At 50.3% G+C, this 27,665-nt stretch overlaps 1 protein-coding gene across 6 annotated transcripts; it reads left to right on the top strand.

The window, feature by feature from the left end:
* Positions 1 to 248: 248 nt before the first annotated feature.
* Positions 249 to 27,665, top strand: C22H10orf143 (chromosome 22 C10orf143 homolog). 6 transcript variants are annotated; one of them, XM_027960256.2, is made up of 6 exons: positions 249 to 414; positions 16,599 to 16,741; positions 17,136 to 17,309; positions 17,406 to 17,468; positions 22,845 to 23,018; positions 27,254 to 27,665. In XM_027960256.2, the coding sequence occupies exons 1-6, from the start codon at positions 369 to 371 to the stop codon at positions 27,281 to 27,283; spliced, it is 630 nt and encodes a 209-aa protein (XP_027816057.2). In that variant the 5' UTR covers positions 249 to 368; the 3' UTR covers positions 27,284 to 27,665. The 6 variants fall into 6 exon arrangements, with proteins under 6 accessions (XP_027816057.2, XP_060260818.1, XP_042094409.1 ...); XM_060404835.1 differs by lacking the exon at positions 16,599 to 16,741 and adding an exon at positions 3,093 to 3,281; XM_042238475.1 differs by lacking the exon at positions 16,599 to 16,741.

The raw sequence follows: 27,665 nt of genomic DNA, 5'->3' as shown, positions 1-27,665 counted from the left end.
ACCGAAGTGACAGAATCAACGACCTAGGGCAGTGACGGTGACCGGCGAAGTGACAGAATCAATGACCTTGGGGAGTGACAGTGACTAGAGAAGTGACAGAACCAACGACCTAGGGAGGAAATCCCCTCATTTCCTCAAGGTTCTGGCCTCCGCTACTCCAGCCTGTCGCCGCGCCAGCCAGAGCTCGCGAGTTCCTGGCGGCACCCCGCCCCCAGGACCTTATTGGCTCCCTTGGGGCACGTGAGCGCAGAGGGCGTGGCCTCGGCAGCCCGGGCTGGGCCAGGAGGGCGGCACCTGGCCGCTATCGGGGGCTGACAGACCCGGCCGCTTGGGGCCTGGGGTCGCATGGACACCCTGGCGCTGGGCCAATGGCGACGGCGGAGGCCCGAGGATCTGCAGGTCCCGGGGGACGCGGTGAGTCCCCCGGGGCCCGGGCCTTGCGAAGGGGAAGGCGGAATCGCTGGGCGAACGCCCAGCGGGTCTGGCGACTCCTGGCGCCAGAAGCGGGAGGAGGCCGGGCGCAGGCCGGGCGCAGGCGGGCGGCGCGCTCCCGCCTGGGCGGAGCGTAGTGGGCGTGGCCTGAGTGGGGCGAACCGCCCCTCAGGCCGCGCCTGCGCAGAGATGCGGGCCCGGGGTGGGGGGGTGCAGAGCGCGCCCACTTGGGCAGAGTGCAGTGGGCGGGGCCTGGCGAGGCGGACCGCCCCTCAGACCGCGCCCGCGCTAAGATGCGGACCCAGGCGGGCGTTGTGCGCCCGCGTGGGCGGAGCACAGTGGGCGGGGCCTGCGTGGGGCGGGTCGCCCCTCAGACCGCGCCTGCGCAGAGATGCAGACCCGTGCACCTCGGGGTCCTGGAAACCCAGGGCTGGTTACATGTGCTTATGGCTGCTGCGGAGGCCTCGGAGGTTCTGTGTCCAAAGTCAAGGGCCCTCTCGCCTTCTGCGCGCAGCTGTTCCTGAGTCAAACCGCCACGTGCAGGCGCTGGGCTGGGTGTGGTATGGGTGCGAGGCCAGCAGACACTCCAGTCGTTTGCTGCGAGAAAGCAGGGTAAGAGGTGACGGGTAATGGCAGGGTCCCTAATCAAGCTCGGGGTGGGTGTGTCGTCGAGTCTATGCAAGGCTTGAAGGGAAAATTAGTGTGGGCAGGAAGTGCGTAGGCTTTCAGGGAATCGACAGAAGCCCTGTGGGATTGTGACAAGGAGGGCAGAGCCTCTGAGCTGCGCTCTTGTCCAACACCTCTGCCTGCGAATCACCGTTTCTCATTTCATCCTGTTTACTTCATGGATCCCTCTAAGAGCAGCAGCCATCTACCGCCTTACCGAGTGACAGAATTATTTATATGCTTCCTCGACTCCTCCCGGCTCCATAAGCATGGCCTGTGCCTTCCCAGTTAGTGCAGGCAGCCTTTTTCTCCAGTGTTTTGCACAGCCTGTCAGGAGTGAGGCGCTCTCTCCCCTGAAGCCTCTTTCTTCTCTGCCCGCTGCCTGACCATGAGCTCGTGTTGCTTATGTTCTTGGTGCAGCACCCCTCTCCCTGGTGCCGTCTCACAGGGCATAGCCTAAGCTTCTGTAACAGCGAGACTTCAGACCATCCTGGCTCAAACCTGAGGGAAGTTTGGCTCTGTGCATAGCAGTATGGAGGTGAGCCCAGGGCAGTGGAACAGTTCAGTCCAGTTCAGTTGCTCAGTTGCGTCCGACTGTTTGCGACCCCATGGATTGCAACAGGCCAGGCCACCCTGTCCATCACCAACTCCCAGAGTTTACTCAAACTCATATCCATCAAATCGATGATGCCAGCCAGTCATCTCATCCTCTGTCATCCCCTTCTCCTCATGCCTTCTAGTGGTACCCAGATCAAAGACATCCATGCACCCAGTCTCATTCTGCCCGTGGCTTCAGCAGCCCTTGTCCTCCAGACATGTGTGTGTCCAACCTTTCAGTCATGTCTCATTCTTTGCAACCCTGTGCACTGTGGCCTGCCAGGCTCCTCTGTCCATGGGACTTCCCAGGCAAGAACACTGGAGTAGGTTGTTTGCTTCAGGGGATCTTCCTGACCCAGGGATTAAACCCATGTCTCCTGTGTCTCCTACATTGGCTGGTGGATTCTTTACCACTGAGACACCTGGGAAGCCCCATCCTCCAGACAGTGGGAAGTAAATAGGAAAGTGACACAATCATCCTGACATTTAAAGGGCCACCCTTTCCCCAGAGCAGCTTTGTGGGAAATGAAAGGGATGGTGGTCGGGGGGAGGCACAATGTACAGATGGTGAGAGGTGTCAGAGGCCCAGCCTGACAGGAGTGTAATGGCAGCACACCGACGTGGCTGTGGATTTTGGAGGAAGAGCTGGCAGGTCTTGCTGGTGGAGTGGGCGTGCAAGGGAGCGTGAAGGGAGGAGTCCAGATGACCCCCAGGGTTGTGACTTGAGCTCCTGGGTGTGCAGCGGTGCTGGCACCGCAGGAGAGGACATCTTGGACACATTTAGCTGAGGTGTGGCCGATGCTGCCAGTCCTCAGGTGGCCACCATGCGGGGTATCAGTTTCACAGAGGCCTGTTAGGATGTCCATGTGACCAACGAGGAGACCGAGGTACAGAGAGATTGATCAACTAGCAAGTGGTGGCCGTAGGTCCTAAACCCTGCCAACGCCCTCCAGGGCTTGTGTTCTTAACCACTGGGCTATACAGCTTCCTCCGTGGGGCTTGTGGAACTAAAACATGAGACTTGAAAATGAAGTCCGAAGTTGGCCATAAACTGATGAAAGGTGAGATGCGCCGGACTGTCGAGGATGGGGAGCCATAGGTCACTGTTGATCAGAGGAAGCGGGAGAGGCTTAGTGGAAGAAACCTTGAGTGGTCTTTCAGGTTAGAGTTGGTGGGATGAGGTGCCCAGGCAGCACGTCCAGACTGTTGCCAGACAAGGGTGAGGGTGTGTAGTGCTGGGGGTGTCCTGTCTCCTGATCTGATAGAGTTCTTGTTTATGTTGTATCATGTCCTAGATTTTGATCTGATAATCTGGATTGAGCTTCATAAAGTAGCCAAGTTCTTCCCTCCATTTTCCACTTTCTTGTTCTCTGTCTCTCTCACACACACCCATTCAGTTTGGTTACTCGGGAAGCGTGAGTCCCTTTGTACCTCTGTGATAGCCAGTGGCTCTGCACCCCGTGTGTTAAAGCCAGCAGAAGAGATTAGGAGCTGCAGCCACCAGGACCGTCTCTGGAATGAGGATCCTCATGAGCCAGGGTCAGGAGTCTCTCCTGTCCTCTTGGGAGTGTCCTGATCACGGCAAGGTTAGTGAATGTGGTGGCAGTTAAATAGCAGTAGTGCTTATCGTTTCTGTCGCACAGACTTTTTAAAAATTATTTTTCTGAGCACCTGTTGTGTACCAGCACTGTTCTAGGCTCTGGAAGAAGAGAAGGGAGGCCTTGCTTAGGTTGAGCCCGTGACTGGGCATCCAGCACCCTGCTCCTTGCAGTCCCTAACCACCTCATTTACCACACCTTTCAGAATGGAAGTGTCAACCCAGATGCCCAAAATTCATGTCTACGCCTCAGCCTTTTATCTCCCTGAAGACTCTTTTTCCAAAAAAGCTCTGTAAAGAGCAGGCTCTCTGGGCAGAGTACAGAGGTTCAGTAACAAGAACAAAAACTTACTGTTTGCCCACAGAGTTCCCATTTCCAGTGCACTTCAGTCTTTTGTATATTCTTATTTCCATCTGGTTTAATTTTGGGTTTTCTTTCTGAAGGAATTCCTTTAACACACATTCCCTGGTGGCTCAGACCTGCCTGCAGTGCAGGAGACCTGAGTTTGATCCCTGTGTTGGGAAGTTCCCCTGGAGAAGAGAATGACAGCCCACTCCAGTATTCTTGCCTGGAGAATTCCCTGGATGTAGGAGCCTGGCAGGCTACAGTTCATGGGACTGCAGAGTCGGACACACGTGAGCAACTAACACTTTCAGAGTTCGTGTAGGTTCTGCGCTGCAGCAGCAATGTCACTGCTGACTAAAGCCACTAACAGGTTAGTGTTTTCAACACATTAAGTCGTCAGCCCTTGTGTGGCTTTGTTTAGCTCTGCTTTGTAGGCTCTTCTGCAAGTCTGGAACCGGTTAGGTGCACATTCTATCGGCAGACATGTTTTTCCTTCTGAGTACACCTGTACACAGGCCATGCCTTCAGTCCCAGGGTGAGCACACTTGAGCTTTGTGGGAGGGCATGTAAGTGAGTTGCGGTCTGGAATGTTTTTGATTCAGCTGTTGAAATTTAGACGTGAGTAAATTGTAAAATTCCTGCCATTTTCACCAATCCTGGATGTTACGAATAGCTGCCCCTAAATTTGAGGGCTGATGATATTTCTCTGGATAACTTGATAGATCTACTTTTGCTAACACTTGAAAGGTTGTCCAGTAAAGCTGGGTGTTCTTGTCTGCAAAACCACTCAGATGTATTGATGTCTCTACCTCCATCCAAGTAACCTTATGGGGTCTAACTTACAAACTGAGAAATTCAGAATTAAATTTGCTTGTTCTGCTCCGTAGGACATAGGTTTTCTTCCTCATCTGCTGAATGAGATCCCCACTGTGAAAACCTAGTGAATAGCAGCTGATGGTGTGGATCCCTGACAAAACTGTTTGGCTCTGCCTTTCAGTGGCCACTCTTTTCGTTCTAAATAATTGCAGCCCACTCCTCAAGAAACTGTCTACTTCTCTCACCTGTTTTTTTTTTTTTTTTTAGAAATTATCCACTGAGCTACTCTGTATTGTCTGGTCTACTCAGTTTAATTGTACTCAGCTATCAAAAGCAGAGTCATTACTTTGCCAACAAAGGCCCATCTAGTCAAAGCTATGGTTTTTCCACTAGTCATGTATGGATGTGAGAGTTGGACTATAAAGAAAGCTGAGCACCGAAGAACTGATGCTTTTGAACTGTGGTGTTGGAGAAGAATCTTGAGCATCCCTTGGACTGCAAGGAGATCCAACCACTCCATCCTAAAGGAAATCAGTCCTGAATATTCATGGGAAGGACTGATGCTGAAGCTGAAGCTCCAATGTTTTAGCCACCTGATGAGAAGAGTGGACTCACTGGAAAAGACGCTGATGCTGGAAAGACTGAAGTCAGGAGGAGAAAGGGGACAACAGAGGATGAGATGGTTGGATGGCATCACCAACTCAATGGACTTGAGTTTGAGCAAGCTCTGGGAGATGGTGATGGACAGGGAGGCCTGGTGTGCTACAGTCCTTGGGATCACAAAGAATCAAACGTGACTGAGTGACTGAACAACAACAATCCTCCCATCTAGAAAAAGGAAATTTATCAGTGATTTCATCTTCAGTTGTTACTCGAATCAGATACTCATGCTGCCAGCTACACGCAGCCTCAATCATTTGGTTTCAGTGGATTTCTTTATACATAACTCAGAAGAGTCAAGATGAGGTTGGGTCAGTCAGGAGGCAGTTTTGGATGGTTTGGGCCCTTTTGGGTGTCTCTTGTCGTCACGTGGAGGACCAAGACCAAGCGAGGCACACCAGAGGGCGTTCACACCCACTTTGTGACTGCTTCCCACGAAGAGTGTGTGTCTGTTTAACTGAAAAGAAATGGCGGGAGGCTCACACTGATGCATCAAGTGGTGGCTATCTTCGAAATGTGCACCGTTCATTCAGGGAAAATTGTAAATCGCCTGGTGTAGTGTGCCCCTTCCGAATGGTCCCGTGGCTATGACTCCTCAGATTTCCCTTTCACACTTACCATCAAGACCACATGGATTACAGTTTTAAAAATTTTAAGTGTACGGTGAAGTGATTTGTCGTGACTTTAGCTGTGCAGCCATCACCATAATCAGACTGCTTTCTTCAGGAAGCTCTCTTGTGCCCATCTGCACTCCCATTCACGCCCCGGGTCTCATCTGTCACTGACCTGCTTTCTGTTTCTCTAGATTTGCATTTTCTAGATGTTTCACGTGAACAGAATCATAGAATGTACGGTTTTGCCGCTGCCTTCTCTCACTTTTATAATGGTTTTGAGGTTCGTCCACAATGAAGCGTATATTAGTAGCTTGTTTTTTTATTGCTAAATATTATTCCATTGTATAGATGTACCACATTTTGTTTACTCATTCATCAGTGGATGGACATTGGTGCTGTTTTTTTCTTTGTGGCTGTTACAAATAGTGCTAAAAACTCGGAAGGATCGCATGGAGGTCGTCGTGTAGACTTAGGTTTTCTTTCCTGCTAAATAGTCCCCGAGGCTAGAATGACTGGTTCCAATGTTAAATTTATGTTTAACTTCCTGAAAACTGCCAAACTGTTCTTTAAAGTGGTGGCAGCATTTTCCACCCCTTGTTCAGTTGCTCATCAGCATCTGGCTCTTTGGCCCCGTGGACGGCAGCACACCAGGCTTCCCTGTCGTTCACCATCTCCCAGAGTTTGCTCAAACTCACATTTAATGAATTGGTGATGACGTCCAACCGTCTCATTCTCTGTTGTCTCCTTCCTGCCTTCAGTCTTTCCCAACATCAGGATCTTTTCCAATGAGTTGGCTCTTCGCATCAGGTGGCCAGAGTATTAGAGCTGGAGCTTCAGCTTCAGCATCAGTCCTTCCAATGAATATTCAGGGTTGATTTCCTTTAGGATTGGCTGGTTTGATCTCCTTGCTCTCCAAGGGACCCATAAGAGTCTTCTCCAGCACCACAATTTGAAAGCATCTGTTCTTTGGTGCTCAGCCTTCTTTGTGGTCCAAGTTTGCGGCCCTGCTGGCATCCTAAGATGGTTCTGGTTTGTCCGTATCTTCCTCACACGTGTTGTTTTGACTGTAGTCATTCTAGTAGATGTGAAGTTAGGTGTTCAGAGTAATCTGAATTTTTATTTCCCTAATGATGAATATCTGATATTGAACACCTTTTTACATGCTTATTAATCATTCACATCTTTTTGGTGAACTGTCTATTCAGATTTTTTTGCTCATTAAAAAAATAGCTTTCGGTTCGGTCGCTCAGTCATATCTGACTCTGTGTGACCTCATTGACTGCCGCACCCCAGGCTTCCCTGTCCATCACCAACTCCTGGAGTTTGCTCAAACTCACATCCATCCACCCATCTCATCCTCTGTCATCCCCTTCTCTTGCCTTTAATCTTTCCCAGATAAAAAAATAGCTTCATTTATGTGTAATTTTAAATGGGTTTCTGAACTTAGTTCCAGTGTGTGGTGGAGGCTTCCCCCAGCAGTTCTTGGACCCTAGCAGGATGTCTTAGACTTCAACTCAGTCCTGACACTGACTACCCAGAGACGGCCTCAGAGCCCACGGGTAGAGGGCCCAGGCCCCCAAGGCCACCCTCCATTCCAGACACCAAAGCTCAGGTTGTTACCACCGGCTGTAAGTCAGAGGTCCCCACCACCCCCTCCTTAGATCCAGGGATCTCTGGAGCCGCTCATAGAACTGTGGCAGCCCTCGACTCACCAGATGACTGTAAAGGATATCGAAAGACGTGAGTCCACAGCCATAGGAAGCACACGGAAGACGAGGCCCAGCCCAGAGGAGCTCTGTCCCCCTGGGGCCCCGGCCGCATGCCACACCAGCTCGAGGCTCCCGTCCTGAAAGCGCGAGGAACCCCTCCTCTTGGGTTGCACGGCGGCCTCTGTGACGCAGCTTCTGTCCCCTCCCCACTCCCCAGAAATCAGAGGGTGGGACTGAAAGTCCCAAGCAGCTCCTCTTGGTTGGTTCCTCAGGCAGCCAGTCCCCCCAAGCCCCTCAGGTGCCTTCCAAAAGTCACTTTGTTCGCATGAGTAACAGGACACCCATTTCTCCTTTTTGGCTCTGAAGTGACCTCAGGAACTGAGGACTAGGGCCCACGTGTTGTGACAGAAAATACGCCCATTGCTCTGGTCGCTTAGAAATTCCAGGGGTTTTGGGAGCTGTAGTCCAGGAACCAGATGTATCTTAAAAATACATTTGGTCACCTGAATGACTATATATATGTGTGTGTGTGTCTGTATATAACATATATATTTATTATATACATATCAGTTCAGTTCAGTTCAGTCACTCAGTCGTGTCTGACTCTTTGCGACTCCATGAATTGCAGCATGCCAGGCCTCCCTATCCATCACCAGCTCCTGGAGTTCACTCGGACTCACGTCCATCAAGTTGGTGATGCCATCCAGCCATCTCATCCTCTGTCGTCCCCTTCTCCTCCTGCCCCCAATCCCTCCCAGCATCAGAGTCTTTTCCAATGAGTCAATTCTTCGCATGAGGTGGCCAGAGTACTGGAGTTTCAGCTTCAGCATCAGTCCTTCCAATGAACGCCCAGGACTGATCTCCTTTAGAATGGACTTGCAGTCCAAGGGACCCTCAAGAGTCTTCTCCAACACCACAGTTCAAAACCATCAATTCTTCGGCGCTCAGCTCTCTTCACAGTCCAACTCTCACATCCATACATGACCACAGGAAAACCATAGCCTTGACTAGACATATATACCTATATAAATAAATAATAAATCTATGATAAAGGAGAGCTCTGCAGATTTGTATCCTAGTGAAGTTCACTCTGAAACTGCTCAGGTCAGTGGTTTCAGTGTAGTGCGGAGCTGTGTAAACACCGTCACAGCCTGACTTCAGGACGTTCTCATCCCCCTGAGAGGAGCCTGGTCCCCTGTGCCGCGGGCCCCCGCGCTCTGAGCGGCCGCCAGTCTGCTTCCTGTCTTCTGCCGACTTGGCTGTCCTGGCCATTCCGTATAAATGGAGTCGCAGAATATTTGGTCTCTTGTGGCTGGCTTCTTTCACTTACTGTAAGCGGTTCATCCGTATTGAGATACATATCGGTATTTTATTTCTTCTTGCCGCTAAATAGTACATTCTATGAATAACGCCACATTTTATTTAAGCATTCTTCCGTGGATGGGCATTCGGGTTGTTTGCTCTTCGGGGATTTTCTGAGGAATGCTGCTGTGAACGTTCAGGTACAGGTTTTTTGTGTGGACGTGTGTTTTCATCTCCCTTGGGTAGGTGCCTCGCTGTGGAATTGCTGAGTTATTAGGTAACTCTGTGCTTAGCATTTTGAGGAATCACCAAACTCTTCTGCAAAACAGCTGCACTATTTAAATTCCCACCAGCAACAAATGGGGGTTCTGTTTTCTCCACGTCCTTGCCAACACTTGTTTGGATTATAACCATTCCAGTGGGTGGGACATGGTATCCCGTTGTGGTTTTGATTTGCATTTTTGTAATGACTAATGATGTTGAACATCTTTTCATGTACTTACTGACCATATGTATATCTTCGTCAGCAGAATTCCTGTTCATATCGTTTGCCTGTTTAAAAAATCGTGCCATCTTGTTGAGTCGAAAGACTTCTTTATATATTCTGGAGACAAGTCCATTAGCTTGCATGTGGTGAGCAGTTTTGGGTATTGATGAAATCCAGTTTATGAATTCGTTTTTTTTACGAGTCACGCTTTTGGTGTCGTATCTAAAAAATCTTTGCCAAGCCCAAGATCACAGAGATTTTCTCTTATGTTCTCCTCTAAAAATTTAATGTTCTCTGCCCTTACATTTAGCTCTCTGATCATCCCAAGTTCATCTCTGTGTGTGGTATGTGTTAGGGCCCTGAATTCCTCTTTCTGCATGTGGATAGAGAGTTCCGCCAGCACCACTTCTTATGAAGGCTCTTCTTTCTCCACTGAGTTGTCTCCACACTCTTGTCAAAAGTTAGTTCACTGTGAAGGGAAGGGTTTCCCCTGGACTCTAGGTTCTGCCCCAGTGATCTCTGTGTGTATCCCGTGCCATTACTGCGCTGTCTTGATTCCTGCAGCCTTATGTTAAGCTTTCATACATTTTTCATACATTGTTCAGTTTTTAGTGCTTCTTTAGTATATGTCTCAGTCTTGTCTGAACGCATGCTGAGCCCCAGGTCTGGCATTTCCAGTCACTGGACTTCAGGCAAGTTAGCTGGGGTTGGTGGACTTCATCTTCTTCACGTGCAGAATAGAAGTAAAATGCCCTGCTTTTCTGGCAGCACAGGCTCTGGTTTGCTACTGAAATAACAACTATAGAAACACTGCATGCTGTAGTTATTTTTTAAATCATTGCAAGGATAGTACTAGGTCCCACCTGTGGTAAGCAGATTTTTTTATAATTTAGGTTTATACTGTCCTTGGTAAATCATGCAAGCAAAATTAGTGCTCAGTGTAGAGTGTGTTTACATCTTTTCATTTTCATTGGAAGTAAAAGAGTGGTTTTTCTTTGCTCTCCTCCACCGCCTTCCTCTGGGGAGCCAGCTTTCATGGAATCATGGTGGCGCCCGTGGCTTACCTCGCTTGTCTCCTCATCGGTTGCTTTCTCTTTCCTGAGCAGGACTTGGTCTGGGGTGTGGACGCAAGTCCGTGCCTGGGACAGGGAGGAGTCTTCCGGAAAGGGCAGCTGATGACGTGCAGCATCCTGACGTTATGGTCCCCGTGGCTGAAGTCCCAGGGCACCTGGCCACACGGGGTTGAGAGTAGGCATCCTTGCTTCCACTGGTTTCTGTAGTTGAGTCTGTGCTGCAGAAAGCAACACCCCCAAGAGTGCAAGGTCATTTCCAAGTGACTGTCCCCAAGGGGGGATTTCTGCACGCTTTTCTCAGCAACAGTCTGCAGACCTCCTCAGTCCTGCTCCCCGGCGCTAGCGGTTCTGTCTCAGAGCTGGTGGATGTCCGCGTCAGCTGCTCCAGCCGAAGTGAACTTTCTTTACTGGGACCTAGAATACCTCACTCAGCAACTTTCTGATAAAACTGGGACTCAGTCAGCATCACACATTCATGATACAAGTGATCTTTAGAATAAATTCCACTGGTCAATAAAAATCCTTAAAATACCTTCAAATGAAAGATGAGATTATTGTGCATGTATGTGTGTAGTTGGAGAGTTACCTTTAATTGCATTACCAACTTCTGTCAATTTACATTGGAATTCTAACTTAGAGTATATGTGCTTAACATACATTAGCATATATATTACATGTGCTTGACTTGAGGCTTTTCAAGAACCTGCGACTTTTCTTGCTGTGCTGATTGAAGATAATTCACAAGGTGTTTCTCTCAAAGCATTCAAGGAAGTTGGCATCTTCTTTCTTTACCCTCCACATTCTCTTTGCGTGCAGAGTCGAGAAATGGGTTTCCAGAGGGGGCATCCTATCAAGTGTCTTCTCTTACTCAACTGTGTTTCTTTTTCAACTCTTCTCTGGTGAGATTGCTGCTTGATAGGTCTTCTGTAGTTACTAAGTAACGGGGTCTTTGTGTTCAGGATTCGAATTTTGTTTACACAGTGCCAGAGTCAGTTGTTGCTGTTCAGTCGTGTCTGACTCTGCGACCCCACGGAGAGCAGCAGGTTGGGCTTCCATGTCGTTCACCGTCTCCCAGAGTTTGCACAAACTCATGTCCATAGGGTTGATGATACCGTCCAACAATCTCATCCTCTGTTGTCCCTTCTCCTCCTGTCCTCAGTCTTTCCCAGCATCAGGGTCTTTTCCAGTGAGTTGCCTCTTCGCATCAGGTGGCCAAAGTATTGGAGCTTCAGCATCAGTCCTTCCAATGAATATTCAGGGTTGATTTCCTTTAGGATTGACTGGTTTGATCTCCTTGCAGTCCAAGGGACTCTCAAGAGTCTTCTCCAGCACCACAGTTCGAAAGCATCAATTTTTCGGCGCTCAGCCTTCTTTATGGTCCAACTCTCGCATCCTTGCATGACCACTGGAAAGGTCATAGCTTTGACTAGATGGGTGTTTGTCGGCAAAGTGATATCTATGCTTTTTTAATATGCTGTCTAAATAGCTTTTCTTCCAAGGAGCAAGCATCTTTTAATTTCATGGCTGCAGTCGTTGTCTGCAGCTAGATGGTAAACCTTCACGTGCCCTGATCAAGGCTGACTCCCAGAAGGGAGTGGAGAGAGCGGGGCACGTGACACACGCGTCCCGGACTTCAGCGCCTCTCAGCCCTCATTATCCATGGTAATTGGAATATTTGCCGAGTAAATATGCGAGTCAGTGTCATATACACCCAGCTTTCACTAATCCCTGTTTAAAGCAGAAACCATGAATGGTTGAATCCCCTCGGCCAGCCGAGGGCCACCATGCTCCCTGGAGGAGCCCAGCCCTCGATGACTGACTTGGGGTCAGCGTGGCTCCCCTTACCCCGCCACCGGAGCCTCTCGAGGAGTGTCCACCGTGGGTGGCCACAGGTCTGCTGACCCGCTGTGCCAGGCCTTGTTTGATCCCACAGAGAAGAAGTTAGAATCCTTCTAACTCATCGAGAAACATGGAGTGTGTAGACCTCATCGAGAAGCACGCTTCCTGCTCACAGTCACCCGTCCACGCCCCTCTGCTCTCCTTTTTGGCAAGTGATGTTCCTCAGAAAGGAGCACGGGGCTGGGATGTGGCCGCAGGAGGAAGGTCACATCCTGCGTGTGGACGACGTGGGGCACAGTCAGTATCCCCACTTCTTTTTGCCTGGATTTTTTCTGGCCGTACTGCCTGGCATGCACGATCTTTTTTCCCCGACCCAAGATGGTACTCAGGCCCCCTGCGGTGGTCACACAGGGGCTTACACGCTGGGCCACCAGGCAAGTCCCGCCCAGATAGTTGGGGGTTGGCAGGAAACCCCTTTACACAGCATGCCTCTTTCTGCAGTGTGAAGGCTGAGCAGATCCTGCGTAACCGGAGGTCGCGGTCCTTGGTCTTTTCTTCCTCAGCCCTTCCATCCGACTCAGGCGGAACACGGAAGGCGGCACCATTTCCAGTCACGAAGGTGATCGTATGATGGTGGCGGTATTTGGCAGTACTTTGAGACACTGGAAAACAGCAAGGAAATCAGATTAGACTTGGAAACTAAACTTAAGGGTTAGGTAGCAGAGCCTGGGGTTAAATTTAAAGCAGAAGGACCCTCAATAGTCCCCAGGAACAGGCTGTGCGTCCTGTGGGGGAGACAGCCGTGAGCTGGGGGGTGCCGGCCTCGTGTGGACCTGGGTGGCGGGTCGCTGGGGCCCCTCAGCCAGGCTTTTTTCCCTGTGGACTTGGGACTACATCCTGGAGGTGGGGGCGGGGGAGCTCTGCTCTCCTCCACAGTGGTGACAGCATGTTGGGAGTATTTTACTTGGTGCATTTCAGGAGGAATAATGACGATCTAGAAACTCTAGGACATGGTGTCTAGAGGAGGAAGATTCTGGAAAGCCTCTCAGATATGGGAGAGTGAAAGAGAGCAGGAATGCTTGGTTGGAGAGAAGCAGCCTCAGAGGTGTCCGAGAGCTGTCTTCACACATGGGAAAGGACTTTTGTCTTACACACGTCACTCTTTATGTTGCTCAAGAGGAAAAATTAGGATCGTGGGAAGGTGACTTGGCTTATATCTGTATTTCTAGATGTGTGGTATACACCAGAGCAGGTGCAGGAGATTTTATCTTCATTTTTAAAACTTCATTTCCAAGCAGTTTTAGACTTACAGAAAGGTTGGGGAAAAGCACTGTAATATAGAGAAATCACCTGGACAATGCACGTGGGCACAGTACGATCGGCAGATGGCCAGGCTCACCCCATGCACGGCCGTCACCCGGGCTCCAGCCTCACTTCAGCCTCACTTGATTTCCCACTAGCACCCTTTATCTGTCCTGGATCTCTTCCAGGACCCCACACTGCACTGAGTACTGCTCACCCCTCTAGTCACTGACGCATCCTTCCAGGACCCCACACTGCACTGAGTCTGCTCACCGCTCTAGTCACCGACGTATCCTTCTAGAACCCCACACTGCGCTGAGTCCTGCTCACCCCTCTAGTCACTGACGTGTCCTTGGTTTCCTGACCCTGGCACGTCTATGGAGCAGCGGACAGCTATCTGGCAGAAGACTGTCAGTCCATGTGGGTTGTCCAGCATCTTCTGTGATGAGGTTAAGACCACGCCCTTTGTGGCACGAGTATCATGAGGTGGTGTTACGCTTTCTTAGTGCATCTTATGGGGACTGTGATGTCAAGATGTCTCAGTACCGTGATGCTGACCTTGTCTCTGGATGAAGATGGTTTCAACTGTGAAGTTACCAGTCTGCTCTTTGTAATTAATAAATACCTTGGGGGAGATATGTTGAAACTGCACTTAAATTATATTTAATTTATAAATTAAATGATAACTATTATAATTATTTATTATAATTAATAAATACCTTGGGGGAGATATGTTGAAACATGAAAATATATGTTGAAACTATATGTAAAACAGTTTTATGTACAAAACTGAAACTTTATAAATTAATAAATACCTTGGGGGAGAAAGCATATTTCTTCTTAAGCCTTTGCCTTCTGAGTTAGCATCTGTTAGTAAATCTTGCCTAAAATATTTTCCACTGTGTGTTTACTTTGTGATGGTTTTGTCTTTCCCTCATTTGTTTAACACTAATCTTTTTCTTGGTCCCTTTGATACACGACTGTCACTGGTACAGTACTGACCTGTACTACAGAATTTTTCCACTTTCCCTCTCGCTTCATCTCTCGTGTTTTAGTGGAATTATTTCCACCATGTCAGAGGATGTAATATTTGCACATTTGTCTGTCAGCCTAATTCCACCTTTATTTTAAACTTAGTCTGAGATGCACATTTTAATACCTTCAGATGCTTACGAAAAATCCTTACACTGGAATTTTCCCAGTCGTCACTGGTTAGTTAGATGCAGCTTACCCTCACATAGAATCCTCTAGGAGGGCTCATGGCTGTAGTGGTCTCTAAATCAGGTATGCTGAAATTCTGTTTCTGTAATCTTGATATTTGAGGGACAGCGTGGCCGACTTTAAATTCTTGGCTTGTGTTTTCTTTCACTGAGTTTTGAAAGCATGCTTCTCCGCTGTCTCACTCACGTGTTGGCCTTGAGAAGCCCGATGCCTGTCCAGTTCCTTTGCACTGTCTCTGACCTGCGCGCCCAGGGGCACTGAGGGTCTCGTCTCTTCTTTGCAGTCCCCCGGCTTTCTTAGGGTGTCTCTGTGTTGGTCATTCTGGGTTACTTTTCCCAGGTGCCCCGTGAGCCTCCTCATTTTGAGCGTCAGCCAGTCTCCTCTTTCCGTGAAGTTTTCTTGGGCCGTAGTTTTCAGTCTCAGCTTTGCTCTGTTACTTTGCTCTCCTCTTTGCAGGACTCTGACTCAGCGACCGTTTCTTGCTTCTTTGTCTTCCCTTCCTGCTGCTGCATTTTTTTAACCGTCTGTTTTTCTTTACGTCGTTTTCTTCTCTTGATTATGCTCCTGCCCTTCTTTGGTGTCCTCTATTAATTTTCACTTGAATTCATCCTCTTTGGTGCATTTTATAGTTTTTCCCTCACTTCCCTCCACTACTTTTCTGAACTCATTCAAGTCTCTTGGCTTCTCCCCATTTTTGTCCTTTCTGTTTTTACATTGCTAACTCAGGATGGGTTTTCGTATCCTCAAATGTTTGTTTGAGTGTTTATGTTTTTAAGAGTGTTAGACTTACAGTCTCCTTTTGACCCATGTCTTTTCAGGAGGAATTCTTCTGTTCTGGGTTTTTTTTAAAGATTGCCGCTAGGCATCTCTGCTGTTGGTGTGGCTGAGCGCAGGTGGAGCAGGTGTCTGTCTGTCTGCTGGTGGACGGGGTGGCGGTGAGCCCCCTCGTATGATGGGCATCCTCACTTGCTGGACCCCAGACTCACCCTCTCTCTCCTCCTTGCCACCACCCGGCCCCGTGGGCGCCGGCCCGCCCCTCTGCCGTGCCCCTCCCGGGAGCTGAGTGCTGTGTCTGTGGCCGCCGTGCGGACTTGAGCCCCTGCCCGCCTCTGGGCTCTGGGGCTCGGGCTCCTCCTCGCTGCGCGTCCAGGCGCCTTGCCCTCGCTGGCGACCCTGTCCTGTCCCGCTCACGGCGTCTCCTCCTGCCCTTGTCAGGGCAGGGCCACGTTGGAGGCTGTGGGCTGGAGCAGAGCGGACCCGCGCTGGGGTCTGGTGGCTTTTCTGTCCCCCGGGCCGTATTCTCAGATGTCTGCCTTCTCCGGTTCAGGTTGTGCCCGGGTGTGGTTCTGCAGCAGTGACTGACCTTTCTGGACTTATTGTGTTCAGGAAGGACGGTGGCGTGGGTGATGGGGGGCTGGCTACCTCTGTCCTTGCCTCAGGCTCCCGGAGTCTGCACTGTATTTACCGCAGGGCATTATTCTCTGGTTTAGGGGCTCAGAGGCCAGCATTTGCCATTTTCCCCCTCAGCTATCTATTTTAAGACATGTTAGTTAAGGAAGAGTAAAACTAGCACTTGATACCAGGTTTCTACATTAAATAAATCCATAAAATAAAAAGTCCATTTAGAAAATAATGAATAAATAATAGAATGGATCGTGAACAGATTTGGCACAAATCATGACGATGGTTTGCCGGTGACTGAGGAGAGTGTGGGACCACCTGTGAACCAGGGGTGTTTCCTGACTCTGGCGGGCACCGTCCAGCAGCGGGGACCCAGGACAGGGTGGACCTTGTGTCCCCTGCAGAGGCCTCCTGCCCATCTGCTCTGTGTCGCTGAACACATCCTTACCCCACGGAGCACAGACTTGGAACTTGGAGAGTCAGCCGTTTCCTTCAGCTTTGGAAGACTGCTTTTGTAATTCATCTTCAATTCACAGGAATGCCAAAGTCAAGTGCCTTTCCCGAAGGTTATCCCGTACGGGCTGTGTGTGCAGCTCGTGAAATAAATAAAATCAGCCACTCTTCAGTGTCAGGAAGACAAAGACTATCCACATGGAATTGTTCATATCGTATAAAGAAAGTACGTAACTTGATATTGTATTAAGAAAGTACCGACCTGGCAAAAGTATCGAAGCGCATAACTAGTTTCTTGAACAAAAATTTATAGGTCTTGTACATTCTCAATATCGATAAACCAGGCACAACAGTCTATTATAAGAATTTTGACCAAAATTGTTTCAAATGACTATTTTGAACTTGTAAAGCTAAATAAATATCAGACTGTGCTGGAAGTAATGAGGTTAAGTGATGGTGGTTATTCTCGGAAGATAAAGTTGGAAGTTGTCTCTCCAACATCCTATAAACTTTCCAAGCTCCTCGGGGGTCTGTGTTTGCAGCCAGGTTCTCAGAGGCAGCTTCAGTCAGAGCGCCGTGTGCTTTCCGAGGCCATCTAAAGTGAGACTGTGTCGTTGCAGAAGCGGGCGTGCAGGAGGCTGGACGCCGCGGCGCCAGAGCGGGACTGCCCCCAGGTGAGGGTGCGCATCCCAGCGTCCGGGGGCAGCGAGGAGCCTGAGTCCCTGGATGCCCAGCGCAGAGGCCGCCTGCCCTCACCACGGCCCGACAGCGGCCAGCGCCGACCAGGCGTGGGGGTAGGTTCCTGCTCCCGCAGACCAGCCTTTACCCGTTCGGTGAAAGTGTGAATAAGCGCTGCCCTGGCTCACCCGCGGCTGTGGTTTGTTGGACAGGGTCCTCTGGACGGCGGAAGGAGCCGGGCCCAGCCTTGTCCGCGGTGCATCGCGGGAGAGTCTGTAAGTACATCCCCCTGCTCGCTGTGACCTGAAAGGCCTGACGTTAAATCCTGGATCCGTAGAACAAGGGTGGTAGAGATGGCCGTTTCGTTCCTAAGGAACGAGGGGGGTAAATTAAAAGGTGCAGGTTGATTTTCTGAGCATTCTACTCGGCTGCAAACTAATATGCTTCCAGCTTCAGACTGAGACTACAAATTGAATATACATTTAAAATTCTTTCTAAAAACAGGGTTTAGAGAAGGGAACAGGTCCTGGAAATGGTTAAAATATAGCTAATTTGAGAACCTCTTAGAGAAATGCCCTTAACTCATATACTTACCCAAATGGGAATCAGTGTTGCTTTTTCTTTTCCTCCTTAAGCTTTTCTTTCCTATTGGCATACACTTCACATAAATCCCAAATTTCAGAAGGAGAAACAGCATTCACACCATTAATTCAAAGGAATGGGACGTCTTAGTGTCACTAGAGTCAGATTCTCAGTCCCCTGTGCTGGGCAGAAAATCAGGAAGTGTACGTTGTTGCTGTTCAGTCGCTGTCATGTCCGACTCTGCAACCCCGTGGACCCCAAGCACGCCAAGCTTCCCTGTCCTTCATTCACGTTAGCATCATGATCCCTTTGTTCCTAAATTTGGGCTTGTTCTAAAAGCTTTGAAGCCTCTATAATTTTTTTTTTTTTAATTTTTAGCTTGCAGTCTTCATATTGCCATAAAACAGAATTGTGTTTAATTTCCACATAGAAACCAGGAGCGTGTGTGTGAGTGTTTTCAGGATTTCCCCCTAAAGATCTTTAGAGGCAACACAGTGCTGCTTTTGATCAGCAAACGTTTGAGTCAGTAAATTGCAGAGCCTTCACGTGGTGCATTGTGGGCAACTGTCTTGTAGGGGGAGGCGGTGATTTTGTTTTAAACAAAGGCCAGTCACCAGGGGGCCTCTGAAGTCCTTAGAGAAGTGCGAAGACCAGGGCCAGGTGGGCCTGCCCGCGGAGATGTGCCTGCCTGCCTGCGTACCCCATCATCAGGAAAGCCTCCGTGGTTGTGCTGCATTTTGTGGTGTGGAGGTGGTGGTGGTTTAGTTGCTAAGTCGTGTCTGACTCTTTGAGACCCTGTGGACTGTAGCCCACCAGGCTTCTCTGTCCATGGGCTTCTCCAGGCAAGAAGACTGGAGTGGGTTGCCATGCCCTCCTCCGGGGGAATCTTCCCGACCCCGGGATTGAACCCAGGTCTCCTACATTGCGGATGATTCTTTTGCCTCCAGTAATCCTGAATAATGTTGAAACTAGAGATCCAGCAACTTCCTGTGTTTCGGTTGATTCATGTAACTGCCAAATGTGCCCTGGATTCTGATAACTAATATTATGACCGCACTGTGGGTAGAGTGCATTATTGCTGGTGACTAACTCGAAACCTTCCTTGCTCTCGTCCCATTTCCATGGAATGTGTCTTTCAAACCCCCCATCTGTTGGGCAGACAGTTGGAATGTAGTACGGATTCTTAATGCTCCAAGAGGTCGTCTTCTGGCATGAACAGCTTAAAGGAAAAAAAAATTTGGCTCGAGCAGCTGATTGGATCGTTTAAGCTGATGTTCTGTTTGAACAGCAGCACCTGTGTGATTAGGGTTTCCTTCCCTTGTGATTCCCCAAGCTTGCCTCTGTGTGTTTCCTAGGAGACGAGTCTGTGCGTGGAAAGCCTATATTGATATGTAAATATATCATTTTTTTCACTAATGCTCGATATTCTTTCCATCTAAATTTTCAGAAAGTGACTTTAAAAAATCAGTTTCCCTTTATTTGTAGTTATTCTCAATAAAATTTCACCCAGGCTTGGGTGATTTAATATTTACACCCACTATTTCTAAAAGTCTTATGTAAATAAAGATTGAAATGTGAATTTGAAAAGTCACACCTCTTGATATTTGAACAGACTATAGCTGCATATATCTTCTTTTTCTAATAATATGGCTAGTTTCTCTCTTAAGCTTTTAAAATAATAAGACACTATTTTTGTATTCCAGAACATCAAGAGGCTCAGTGTTAAATAAAAAGCAAATAGTATTTTTAGAAATGCAAGATCCCAGGGAGAAGTGCTTAACAGTAAATCACCTATGGGCAGCAATTCCAAATTTCAGAAGACTTCATTAAACGCGGGGCTCCGCTCACGGTGTGCCCCGTTCGCACGGAAACCTGCCTGTCCAGGCCTGCCGTTCCGTGGCTGCCCCCGGTGGCGAGCTTGGCTCAGAGAGCAGCAGGGGTCACGCTGGGGGTTGTGTGGGAGCCCCGTGTGCATGCGTGCTCAGTCACATCCGCCTCTGTGACCCCATCGAGTGTAGCCCACCAGGCTCCCCTGTCCATGGAATTCTCCAGGCAGAAATACTGGAATGGCTTGCCGTTTCCTTCTCCAGGGGGTCTTCCCGACCCAGAGACTGAGCCCACGCCTCCCGCATTGGCAGGCAGATTCTTCACCACAGCGCCCCTAGGAAAGGCACGGGGAGTCGCTGGCGGGAAGCTTGCCCTGGTGCCTCAGTGAGCTGGACGCTTTTCCCTGAGAACCTCCTCGGGTCCCCCTTGTCTGCCGTGTCTCTAACCTCGGCGGGTGTCAGCTGACCCGGTTGGTTCTGCTCGGAATTCTCACGTGGCTGTCTCAGCTCACCGCTTGGGTCTGTTGGCTCTGCCCCACGAGGCTCTTCCTGATGGTCACCGTGAGTCCTTGCTCACGCACGCAAGGACTTTCCCTGTAGACCTTCTCAAACTCACCCCCCAGGCTGACACCCGAGCCTCCCGTTTGGCCCATTGCAGCTCATTGATGACGTCTTAGGGTGATCAGTGTTCAGGTTCAGCTCCTAAATCACGTTATTATTAAGAAGCAGCTCCTCGCCATCCCGCTCATGGTACTGACAGCCAGGGTGAAGCCATCCCTGGTTCTTGGGCCGTGGTGTTCTGTCATTCAGGGTGTCTGCTCTGCCCCCGGGTGGGCGGCCCTCTGCTGTGCACCACCCGGGCTGCAGGGCCAGGGCGATGGTCTCCGCCTGCAGGAGGCTCCTTTCCTCGAGTGCTCCCAAGGCTGGGCCTGCCATGCAGCCGGCTCCCTCCCTTACTCAGCTCAGCAGTCTTTGTCCAGTGTGGGATCATGGTAGCCAAGGGTGCCATGAAATCATGCTCTTCTTAGAAACTCTTCCCATTAAATGGACCCTCGCGAGGCTGTGAGAGGTCTCCAGAATAGCCACATGAAGGTGCATGAAGGGGGCACCACCAGGCCGGAAGCCACAGGAAGAGCGGGTTCAGGATGCTGGCCCGGGGAGGGGGGGGTGCTGCCTCGTCAGCGCCCCTTGTTCTGAGTGGCACCTGCCACTGGTGTGCTGTAGCTCCTCAGGGAGGGCCCCCCCAAACCTCATGGGTCAGCGTGGCAGTCCCCCTCAGCACCGTTCCCTCCCCTCATCTCCCCCCACCCCAGGCGGCCTCCCCCCCAACTTCCAGGGTCCTAGCTCCTGAGGACTTGGCCCCCTCACTCCCAGCTTCTGCTAGGTGGCAGCCCTCGGGCTCTGTGGTCACCCCATCTCTTCCCTTTATCCTCCCAGCTGCCCCCCGCCTGAGAGGGGAGCCCCTCCTGGGGAACAGGTGCCTCCCTTCCTCCTGTGGGTGCTCTTCTCTTCTGTCACCTGTGACCTTGAAGCCCACATTCCTCTTGTGAAGCCCACATTCCTCACCTGAGTCTCTGTTCTGTCTGGACCCCACCTGGGCTAACCAGCTAAGGAGTGGACAGATCCTCCTGAGAACAGAAAGCCTGCAGTCTTTAACTAGGCCTGGAGTCTTGGTTGCCCAGCAGGCTCAGCATTTGGGAGCCAGTCCCCTCTGCTGGGGTTTATCTCAGGTTACTGAGTTTTTACCCAAGCTGATAGTGAGTTACTACTTAAGAGCCAACATGCAGAACGGTGTTTTTGGTTTTGGGGACCCCACTGCTCCCAATCCCCAACAAACTGACTTGGTTAACAGCCTGTTCATTAGTGTTGAGGGCAAAAACTAGGGGAGCATCTTAACGAGCTTCTACGTTATTCCCTTTCTGACATTGAAACCCATGGCCTGACAACAGCATGGGGGGGCTGGGAGAGGAGAGGTGGGCGATGTGGGGCCAGAAGGGGAGGGCGGGGGGCGGGAGGGGTGGTCCCGGGGAGGGGCCCGCAGCCTGCCGTCGGGTTTGGCTTTCCCTGGAGGGCGGAGGGGGGCCCCCCAGGATGGCCGTTCTGAGTCTGGATGGATGCATGTTTCCCCTGTACGGCTTCTTATCTCCAAACAGGTGACCTTTAAAGTATTTGCTCTGTCTTATTTACCTGTCTGTCTCATTAGCAACTGCTCCCTGCATCTGCGGCATCTATAAATACTGCCCTGACCCAGGGCCGGGGGGAGGCCGGTGCAGACAGGAGTCTCTGTGCCCTGCCTGCGGTGATGGGGGCAGTGCCACCTGGCCCCGGGGGTCAGGCCCAGAGCCAGGGCCGGGGTGGGCACAGCAGACTCTGACATGGAGTAACACAGATGCGTGGGCAGTGGGTCACTCTCTGTGTTTCAGCAGCAGCTAGATCTTATCGGCCCTTTATCCATACGTCCTGAGAGAAGACAACAGTCACAGAGGGGTCACCGGGAATTTCACTGATCATTAGGAATCAGAGTGCCCTGTGCACTTCCCCGGGGTTCGGCAGGGACCCCAGAGGTCATCGGTCAGGTTACCGATAAGGAACGCAGTCCGTGGGTCTAGGTGACCGGCCCGCCCTGCGCCGTGGTCAGTGGGGAGGCTGGGCTCCAAGCCCGCAGTGTAGGCCTCTCCTGTGCCCGCTGTCCTGGCTGGTCTGTGGCCCCATCACTCCCGCACCGGGCATGGCAGCGGCCCGCTCTGACATGCTCAGAAGCGCAGCCGTGAGGCCACAGGGCTTCATGGACATCCTTCCCAGACCCGTGAGGGCTTCGTGGCCAAGACAGGGCTGAGTCCCCCAGATGGTGGGAGAGGCAGCGGGCCAAGGAGGAGTCTGGCTGTGTTGGTGTAGCCATAGATGAGTTTGCATAGACTTGCTGACAGAATCCTCAAATAGAATCTCTGACAGTAAACGTTTCCTCTGAATATGGATGCCAGAAAATTGGTTAAAAAAATTTTTTTTACTGGGTTGTTGAGATTATTTCAGGTTCTGAAGGAATAGAGAACCTTCAGGTGACTAAAGAAAAAAACTAAAACTTCTTTCTCTGGGGATAAAATGTTATACGTGAGGAGACAGTGAAACGGATCTTCACAGAAAAGCTCGTGTTTTTTAAAGAATGGAGTTTAGATTTCCTACAAGCATGTTGGACTAACCAGCATATGCTACAGATAAAGACATTAAGTGCGTTGTTAATCGTAGGAGAGAAGCAGGGCAGTAGATACAGACACACTCCCCTGCGGCTGTCATCAGGACTTGGCTTCTGTCGGGTTTGGTCCTGGAGTGGGCCTGCAGAGATGTGCACAAAACACCTGTGGCGCTGTTTGCTTAGCAGAAAGCCAGAAACCACATCCACGCCCATCAGGAGGAGAATGGGTAAGTGGCTCAGTTGCTCAGTCCTGTCTGACTCTGTGACCCCGCGGACTTCAGCCTGCCAGGCTCCTCTGTCCATGGGATTCCCCAGGCAAGAATACTGGAGTGGGTTGCCATTTCCTTCTCCAGGGGCTCTTCCCCACCCAGCAATCAAACCTGGGTCTCCTGCATTGCAGGCAGATTCGTTACCAGCTGAGCCAGCGTAAGTGGACTGGCATGTATTTATTCAGTAAACACATACTTCAGTGAGGATGGATGACATTTTGCCTGTGGCATCTTATCTCATAAGCCACATAATGGTTCGTGTATGTTCGTTATATTGCTGTCTATACCTTTTTGTATTCCTGAAAATTCCTGGTGAGTCTTGGACCTGGTGTATCTGCACGTCTGATGTATCATGGTGAGAGAGAATTGTGGAGAGCTGCTGGAGAGAAACCAGCTATCAGAGAAACTGATAGCCATGAAGGAACAGTGCTTTGAGTGACAGCAGACCCCCATTAGTTACAGACACCAAGGACCTTGGAATAACGCTCTGCAATGCTAAGGGGACTGTCCTGTGAACGTGTGTCTGTAACATGCTCAGAGCTGGGGAGACCAGTGCAGTGGGAATTCCCTTGCCCTCACAGTAATTCAGTTGCCAGAACTAACTCCAGAAGAGAGAATCCCAATGGAATAATTTGGGAAAGTTCTCAAAAGCTACCATCCCAGATGGTTTTATAGGTTAAAAGAAATTCTACATAAAGGAACAAACAGATGACTTGCTTTAGAAAAAGAAGTGCATTATTTGATCAAAGGAGGAAAAAAAGAAGCAAATCAAACTGTCATCTTAATAGAGACAGAAACTGCCCAGTTATTCCAAATCCCACTCAAGATAAAACCAGAAGTAGGGGGTTTCTCCTGGTGAGGTTGAAAGGTCCCTGCACTTAGGGGGAGCATTTCTTTGGATGAAGAGAGAAGCAAATTTGTTTGCCATCACCACTTCTGCTTAGCAGGGTTTCTAACTCAGACAGTTAAACAAGGAAGAAGAAACAATGGCTGTAAGAGTTAGGAGAGGAAGAAAACGAAGTTGTTATTTCCTGATATCATCTACACAGAAAATCCAAGCAAATCTGCAGATAAAGTATTAAAACTAATATTCATCAGGATTGTTGACCCTAAGATGAGCTTGCAAAAATAGGATGGAGGAGGAGATAAAGAAATTGTGCCCTTTATCCAGTGGAATATTACTCAGCCTTGAAAGAGGGAGATACTGCCGTTTCCAGCAACGTGGATGGCATCTGGGAGCACTGTCCTAAATGAAATGAGTCAGACAGAGAAAGACAGATTCTGTCTTATACATGGAATCTCAAAAACACAGCAACAAAAAAAAGCTCATAGAACAGATTGGTGATTGCCAGAGACGGTGCATGAGGGGTGGGAGAAATTGGTGAGGGAGTCAAAAGGTTAAAATGAAACAGCAACAAGAATCTGTTTTAAAAGCAGCAGCAGCAGTGGGTAAATGGGCCCTTTAAGCTCCTCAGACTCTTTGCAGAGCAGGTTCCTCAGACCTCTTAAGGGTCAACGTCTCTGGTGAGGAGCCAGGCTGTCCCTCCCTTCCAGCCCACCGTAGTGAGTTTGAGATAACATGAATTTGTGTACGAGAACAGCCTGAGTGGATTTTGGAGAGTGTCCTCCATGCCTGCTTTGGAAGTCCAGGAAAGCTGTGCATACAATATTTTTTAGTTTTAAACGCAAGGCTGTTCCTGGAAAATACATGCATCCTTACACCCTATTTTTAGAGCCACCTGTTTGCCCAAGCTCCTCCGTGAAGCTCCTGATCCTTGCGTGTCTGAGGCAGGAGCGTTGCCCATCAGCACTGTGGCAGGAGGGCCTGGCCCCTCAGAAGCCCAGGGCTGGGCTCATGCCTGCGTTTTCCCTCCCAGCCTGAGCCCCTGACTCAGCCTCTGAGGAGCAGAGACGGTCATGGGGTGTCCCCTTGCTCCAGCTCACCTCCCCCTGATTCCCGTGCCACCCACGTGTCCTTCCCCTGGTCAAGATGCATCGCTTCCCAGGCTTGATCGCTTTGGACATACTCGGTAGGAGACTCAGAACAGCGTGCTGGCTGCTGTTCTGAGCTGCTTGCCAGAAGCTGCTGCTGGGTACCCATAAGTGCTAAGCCTTGTCCCCACCATCCACTTCTGCCCTAGAAGGCTCTCTGGACTGGGCTGGGACAGGTCCCAGTGCCTGGGAGCAGCAGGACAGTCTGGGACGGAGGCAGAACCTGGCCTCAGGAACCAGTCGTCTTTTTCCCTGGTGTGTGCTCTGCGCTTCTCCAACTGCTGCGGACTTACACTGACAAACAAGCCTTCACAGCAGGGTGGGAGGCGAGGTTCAAATAGGGAGTCGTGGACTTGGAGCTCCATGCTGGGATCTGGTGCAGTGAGGGGAAGCTGGCCCCTGGCCCACCCCTGGCCCCAGCCCAGGCCCGGTCCTGACTGACAGGAGGCCTTAAGCACACAGACGCGTCCTTTCCCATGCACATTCCCACTCCCACCTCCCCATGGTGGACCTTTCAGCCTGCAGCAAGCATGTCAGAGACGGGCTCTGATCTCAGGAGAAGGCCTCTGGTGGGGAGGCTCTCCCAGCCAGGGGACAGGCTCCGGGGGGTGGGGGGCAGGACCTATTGGGGGCGTCCATAGAGGGGTGCAGCCAGGGGACGTCCTTCAGAAGCTTCGACCCAAGGCAGAGAGAGTGCTGTTGAAATGAGACCGCTTCAGTGGAGGGGGGACTCTTAGGTGGTAATTAGGGGGCAAATGCCATTTTCATGGATTCTTGTGGACTTGAGTTACAGTCTAAGGTCCTTTAGTTTTAACCTGAAAGAGCCTCATCAGTATTTCTTGTAGGGTAGGTCTGCTAACGACAGATTTTTTGTTTTTGTTTATCTGGGAGTGTCTTAATTTCTCATTTTTGAAGGATAGTTTTGTTGGATACAAAATTCTTGGTTGACCTTCAGCACTCTGAATTGGGCTGAGAAATCAGCTGTCAATCTTGCTGAGGATCCCTTCAACTTGGTGTGGCATTTCTTTCTTTCCGCTTTCAAGACTGTTTGGGTTTTGACAGTGTTATTCTGAAGAACCTAGGTGTCTTTTTGGACCTTACTCTCTTTTGATCCCAGTGTTAGAAGCAAAACAAAACTCTCTTCAAAAACAAAACAAAACAAAACAAAGCCCACTCTTCTCTTGCCTGGTGGAAAAATACTGAAATTGTGTTTTATCAAGTGTTGTGTTTCCCACTATTGCTTTTAATACCACTTTTCAAGCCTTCTCAGATGGGCAGTGGACGTACGAACTGTCAACAGTGAGACTAACGTTTAAGGCACATCTGTCCTCTTCCCTCGTGCCTTTATCAAATCGGGCTCAGTGCCCAGACCCCCCATCAGACGTGGCTCCAGGGGCTGGTCCCTGCCAGTGGCCGCCTCCGAGTCTGAGGACGTGAGACCTCACTTCTGCACCAGGGACAGGGGTCTAAGCTTTGAGAGGGACATCGGCAAACTGGACCCTGGGGAGAAAAACGCGACGATTGGGAACCTGACGTTGTATCAGGGAGTAGACTGGGTGAGAGGTTTAAGGGAGTGATTCCTGCAGGTCCTGTTGTGTAGAAGATTCTAGGTTCAGATCCTCCTTTTGATGTGTCCGTGTGTCGAGTTGTCGCCTGTCCTGTTTGTTCTGCCTCCCGTGTGTCACCAGATAAACCCCATCCAGACAGGGTGGGGTGGGGTGGGGTGGGGTGGCATGACGAGACATCTCAGTCACTTCTGCATGAAGGTGAGGAGACAGGAGCTCTGCTGCGGGGGCAGGGAGGCCAGGCCCGAGTGGGACCCTCGCGAAGCTGGGTCACTTCCAGCCCCGGCCCCCCTGCGAGGAGCCTGCTGCAGTGCACTCGTGCTGAACCCATATTCAGTATTCAGACATCATTTTAAAAAAAACTATGAATTTATAAATGATACTTTCATTCTCTTTTTTCCCCTCTCATAGAACCATAGGAGAGAAGAGAAGTAACATTTATCGAGCACATTCTATGTGCCAAGCACTGTAGGAAGCACTTTAAATATCTCAATTATAATATTATATGTATGTTCTGTAAATACGTGCTTAGCTCAGAGTGTGTGTTAGCCCAGCCATTTGAAAGGCAGAGCTCAGTGCTATGAACCTGAAGCCAAGGTAGGTTCATTCCCACGACGCACCGCTTTCTCGTTGCAGGGGCACTTTAGCCACACGGAGGGTCGGTAGGAGACTGCGCCGGGAGAGGAAGGTCGCAGCCATGGTTTCGAGCCCTCGTGCAGCGGTGGATGTGCTCCCCTGGATGGACCTGGCCCCTCTTGTCCCCACAGCAGCCGCCGTGCTCCCGTTGGGAGGTCCCGCCTCCTCACTCCAGAACCAGAGAGCCTGTGGACCTCACTCCTCCCGAAGCCGCCTTTCCAGCGCAGCCTGCTGGGGACGGTCACGGCTTTATCTGAGAGTTGAAAGTGTCCGGCCTCCAGCGTCGTGTGCGGTTTGGGAGTCCGCGTCCAGATGGAAAGCCCCGCTCCGTGCGTTTCTGCTGTGTCGAGGGTGTATCCAGCTCTGCTTATGTGCTCTTTTTTAATTAAAAGTCTTATTTTTATATTGAAAA

The sequence above is a fragment of the Ovis aries genome, chromosome 22 (assembly GCF_016772045.2).
Source record: "Ovis aries strain OAR_USU_Benz2616 breed Rambouillet chromosome 22, ARS-UI_Ramb_v3.0, whole genome shotgun sequence".
Lineage (NCBI taxonomy): Eukaryota > Metazoa > Chordata > Mammalia > Artiodactyla > Bovidae > Ovis > Ovis aries.
This window is presented reverse-complemented; position numbering and strand designations above follow the sequence as displayed.

Bases quoted from the DNA above. Each gene is read 5' to 3' on its own strand.
- C22H10orf143 (XM_027960257.3), top strand. From the start codon at position 622: ATGCGGGCCCGGGGTGGGGGGGTGCAGAGCGCGCCCACTTGGGCAGAG. The intron at 1,045-17,135 runs GTAAGAGGTGAC...GTGTCGTTGCAG, and splicing joins GTTTGCTGCGAGAAAGCAGG to AAGCGGGCGTGCAGGAGGCT. The intron at 17,469-22,844 runs GTAAGTACATCC...TGTTAATCGTAG, and splicing joins GGTGCATCGCGGGAGAGTCT to GAGAGAAGCAGGGCAGTAGA.